General features: G+C 60.2%; 1 protein-coding gene across 1 annotated transcript in view; it reads right to left on the reverse strand.

Moving 5' to 3' along the window:
• Positions 1-1675, reverse strand: part of ATP5MC2 (ATP synthase membrane subunit c locus 2) — a 3095-nt gene extending 1420 nt beyond the window's left edge. Inside the window, exons 1-3 of the mRNA XM_039708513.1 lie at positions 965-1675; positions 502-582; positions 79-174 (exon numbers count right to left, since the gene is read on the reverse strand). Of these exons, the coding sequence (XP_039564447.1) occupies positions 79-174; positions 502-582; positions 965-1675 (888 nt within the window). The remainder of the gene's footprint in view (positions 1-78; positions 175-501; positions 583-964) is intronic.
• Between the last annotated feature and the right edge of the window lie 3142 nt (positions 1676-4817).

The following is a 4817-nucleotide window of genomic DNA, read 5'->3' on the forward strand; positions in this document are numbered from 1 at the left end:
TGTCCCCCCCAGGGCCCCTGTCCCCCCCGGGGTCCCTGTCCCCCCCGGGGTCCCTGTCCCCCCCGCCTGCCCCGTTACCTGCTCCGGCCGCGCCTCGGGGCCGCTCAGCGCTGCCAGGGGCTGCCCCAGCCCCGCCCGCGGGCTCCTCCGCACCTGCGGGCACAGCCGGCTCACCTGGGGACACGGGGACACGGGGACAGCCACCCTGCGCTGCCCAGAACCGCCCCTGCCACCCCCAGGGCCACCCCAGCCCACCCCAGCCTGGTGGCACTGCCAGCGCTGTCCCCTCCAGGTGAGCGGTGACCCGCGCCTTTGTCACCGAGCCCTGTCACCGCTCCCCTCCAACCCGCCCAGAGTGTCCCCAGACCCCCCACCGTGTCCCCGAGGGTCACAGGCCACCCCCAGCCCGTCCCGCGGGGACAGGGACAGGGATGGGACAGGGACAGGGATGGGACAGGGACAAGGCAGGGACGGGACAGGGACGGGGCTGGCACTACTCACCAGAGCAGGAGCCGAGATGAACCTGGCACAGGTGAGCATGGCGAGGACGGAGGGACACGGGGACACGGCCGAGGGACACGGCTGGGGGGACACAGGGTGGGACACAGGGGACACGGGTGGGACACAGGGGCACACAGTGGCACTCAGGGGACACAGTGGCAGCCAGGGCACTCAGGGGACACGGGTGGCACCCAGGGGACACGGGCACACACGGGGGGGGGCAGGGCGTGTGGCTGTCACCCTGTGCCCGCCCCAAAGCGGTGGCGCTTTGGGGACAGGGACGGAGGGGCTGCTGCAGGTGTCACCCCCGGTGGGGACAGGAGCTCCCGAGGCCCCCGGCCGAGACGGGCCCCGTGGCTCTCGGTGTCCCCGGGCTCTCGGTGTCCCGGGGCTCTCTCTCGGTGTCCCCGGGCTCTCTCTCGGTGTCCCCGGCCCTGTCCCCCCGCTCCGTCCCCGCTCTCACCGGGCTCCGCCGGGCAGGTCGCGGCCTCTCCGTGTGCGCATGCGCGGCCGGGGAGGCGGTGCGGCCCCCCCTGCCGGGCGGGAGGACTCGGAGCGGCGCGGGGGGCGGGGCCTGAGCGGGCGTGGGCGGGGCTAAAGCCAGCGCGCCCTCTGGCGGGAAAACGGGGGAGCGCAGGTGAGCGCACCTGGGGCGAGCACGTGACACGGAGCGGCACCTGCGTCTGTCTGTCCGTGTGTCCGTGTGTCTGCCCGTGTGTCTGTCCGTCTGTCCGCCTGTGTGTCTGTCTGCGTGTGCGTCTGTCCGTGTGTCTGTCCGTCCGTCCGTCCGTCTGTGTGTCTGTGTGTCTGTCCGTCTGTGTGTCTCTCTGTCTGTCTGTCTGTCAGTGTCCCACCGCGTCCCCGGCGGCGCACGGAGGTCCCAGTGTCCCCCCCAGGGGCTGTCCCCCCCCTTGGGGACACCGCCCCCCCCCGCCCGCGGCTCTCTGGCGGCGCCGCTGCCGTCACGGCCATTAATTAAAGCAGGGCGATAATTAACGGCCATGAACGGGAAATCAATGACGAGGAGCCGGGACTGGGGGGGCTCCGGCAGGGGGGGACCCCAAACTCCGACCCCAGACCCCGACCCGGCCCCTCGGGGTCCCCGCGGGACAGCGACAGGCGACACCGGCCCCGGGGGCGTGGGAGCCGCGGGGTCTGGGGGGTTTGGGGGCATTCCGGGGGTTTTGGGGGGGTTTTGGGGGGGTTTCGGGGGTTTTGGGTTCGGGGGGGTGCGGGGAGGAGCGGCAGAAGCGGGCTGTGAAAATGGCCAGAAACGGCCCCAAAAAGGAGGCAGAACTCCCGGGAATTGGGGTTCTGATCCCAAAATGGGGGTTCTGATCCGGGAATTGGGGTTTCACTGCAGAAATTGGGGGTTCCTCCCCCAGGATTTGGGTTCCTCCCCCAGGCCTGGGGTCTGTGGAGCCCTTTTGGGGTGGGCTGTGCTTTTCCCGGATTATTTTCCCCGTTTTTATTTCTTTACACGCTCTTTTATGACAAACTTTACGCCTGACATTTAAAAGCTGCTCAGATCTCCCCTCCAGGACAGGGAAACGGGGATATTTACAGGGGATATTTCTAGGGGAGGACGGGGAAACGGGGGCGTTTATTTGGGAATCCTGGGCCGGCTCTGTCCCCGGCAGGGCTGGCACCGAGGGGACAAAGTCCCGGCGGGGCCCCGCCGCTCTCTGCGGGGGTTTTGGGGTCGAAAATGAGATTTTTGGGGGTTTTTGTCACTCCCAATCCCCAACCCCAAATCCCCAACCCCAAATTCCCAACCCTAATCCCCTCAGTGTCCCCAAATCCCCCAGTGCCCCCAAATCCCCCCAATGTCCCCAAATCGCCCCTGCATTCCCAAATCTCCCTGTACCCCCAAACCCCCCCCAATGTCCCCAAATCGCCCCAAATCCCCTCAGTGTCCCCAAACCCCCAAATCCCCGCCGNAATCCCAGGAATTTCACCCCAAAAATCCCATTTTTTCCCCCAAAGCCGCGGTTTCTCTCCCTCCTTTCCCGCTCCCGCGCAGGAGGTGAAGCCCCGGCCCTCCAATCCATCACTTTTATTTCCCGTTGTAGCTGACAAATTGTTCCCTATTTTATATCGGATCCCTCCAGGCACCGGGGGGGGGGCTGCGGATGGGATTTTTTTTTTTCCTTTTTATTTTTTCCCCCTTTTTTATTTTTTAATTTTTTTTTTTTCTTCTACCTCGGAAAGAGAAGGGGGGGGAAGTCATAAAAGCCAACAATGAAATAAAAAATCCCAGTTAAAACGAGGCAAAAGCTGGTAATGAGCACCGCAGAGAGGCTCCATAAACCCAATTTCCCCCACCCCAAAACCCCGTTTATTGCCTCAAAACCGCCGGGGGAGGGTTCTGCCTCCCCCGGCAGGTGCAGACACCCCCAAAACCCCCTGAATTCCCCCTAAAACGGCTCTGGAAAAAGGGGGAAATTGTCATTTTTAATAAAAATCGGATTTTTTTCTCCATTTTTCCCGTGCAGAGCTTGGGTTTTTCTCCTGAAATCGCCGTTTCCAGCGCGATTTTAATTGTCTTTGAAAAGGTCAGGAAATGTTCCTTCCCCCAGGTTTTTCCTTTATTTATTCCTCCCGGGAGGAGCCGGCGCTGCCTGCTGGAAATCGCTGCTTTCAGGGGGAAAAAATCAATAAAATTCAAAAGAAATGGGGGAAAAAATCTGATTTTCCTCCCTTTTATCCCTGCTCTGAAATTCCCCGCGGCTCCCCGCTCTGCTCCAGCTCCTTTTGCCCCAAATCCGGGGGTTTTGCCCCATTTTCTGCCCCTTTTTGGGGTCATTCCCGGCGTGGGCTCGGCCTCCACTCACTGGGGCGTCCTTTTGGGGGAAATTCACCTTTTTGGGGGGAAATTCGCTTTTTTGGGGGGAAATTTGCATTTTTGGGGGGGAAAATCACTTTTTTTGTGGGGAAATTCTCCTTTTTGGGCAGAATTTTCCTTTTTGGAGGGAAATTCACATTTTTGGGGGGAAAATTCACCCTTTTGAGTGAAAATTGGCCCTTTTGGGGTGGGACGCTGCAGGGAGGAACATTTTGGTGGCCAAATCTCCGCTCTCAGTGGCCCCAGGAGCCCCCAGACCCTCGGGCCCGTTTTTGGGGGAAACCCCTCATTTTCCAGCCTGAAACCCCAAATCCCTGAGGGACAAGGGCAAAAATCCCCGTTCCCCCATCCCTGCTCTCAGGGGGGCTTTCCCCTCCCTGCTCCCCCAAATTCTGTGGGATTTTATGGGATTTTGTGGGGATTTTCATGGAATTTTGTGGGATTTTTAGGGGATTTTGTGGGATTTTATGGGATTTTTATGAGATTTTGTGGGATTTTTTAGGGGATTTTTATGGGATATTGTGGGATTCTTAGGGGATTTTATGGGACTTTTGTGGGATTTTTATGGGATTTTTTGGGATTTTTGTGGGATTTTTATGGGATTTTTGTGGGATTTTATGGGATTTTTGTGGAATTTTATGGGATTTTTGTGGGATTTTTGTGGGATTTTTACGGGATTTTGTGGGATTTCTCCGCCCGCCTGCGCCGATCTGGCCCGGGAAGGTTCGGCAGGGCTCGGCAGGGCTCGGCAGAGTCCGGCACGGTTGGGGAAGGTTCGGGGGGGGTTCGGGTGCAAGGCGCGGCGCGGCCGCCAGGGGGCGCAATGGCAGCGCCGAGCGGCTGCGGCGAAAAGGCCCAAAATGGCCCAAAACGGCCCAAAACGGCCCAAAACGGCCCAGAATGGCCCAAAACGGCCCAAAAGGGCCCAAAAAGGCCCAAAAAGGCCCAAAACGGCCCAGAATGGACCAAAACGGCCCAGAATGGACCAAAAGGGCCCAAAACGGCCCAAAACGGCCCAAAACGGCCCAGAATGGACCAAAAGGGCCCAAAATGGCCCAGAATGGACCAAAATTTGGGGAGTTGGGCATTGCAGGGGGGTTTAGGGTCTAAAACCGAGCCCTAAAGGGGAAAACTGAACCCTAAAGGATAAAACTGAACCTTGAAAGGGTAAAACTGAACCCTAAAGGGGAAAAATGAGCCCTAAGGGGTAAAACTGAGCCCTAAAGGGTCGGCAGGGCTCGGCAGAGTCCGGCACGGTTCGGGAAGGTTCGGGGGGGGTTCGGGTGCAAGGCGCGGCGCGGCCGCCAGGGGGCGCAATGGCAGCGCCGAGCGGCTGCGGCGAAAAGGCCCAGAATGGACCAAAAGGGCCCAGAATGGCCCAAAAGGGCCCAAAATGGCCCAGAATGGACCAAAATTTGGGGAGTTGGGCATTGCAGGGGGGTTTAGGGGCTAAAACCGAGCCCTAAAGGGG

This window comes from Passer montanus, unplaced genomic scaffold (genome assembly GCF_014805655.1).
Source record: "Passer montanus isolate IOZ18808 unplaced genomic scaffold, ASM1480565v1 scaffold204, whole genome shotgun sequence".
In the NCBI taxonomy this organism is placed as follows: Eukaryota; Metazoa; Chordata; class Aves; order Passeriformes; family Passeridae; genus Passer; species Passer montanus.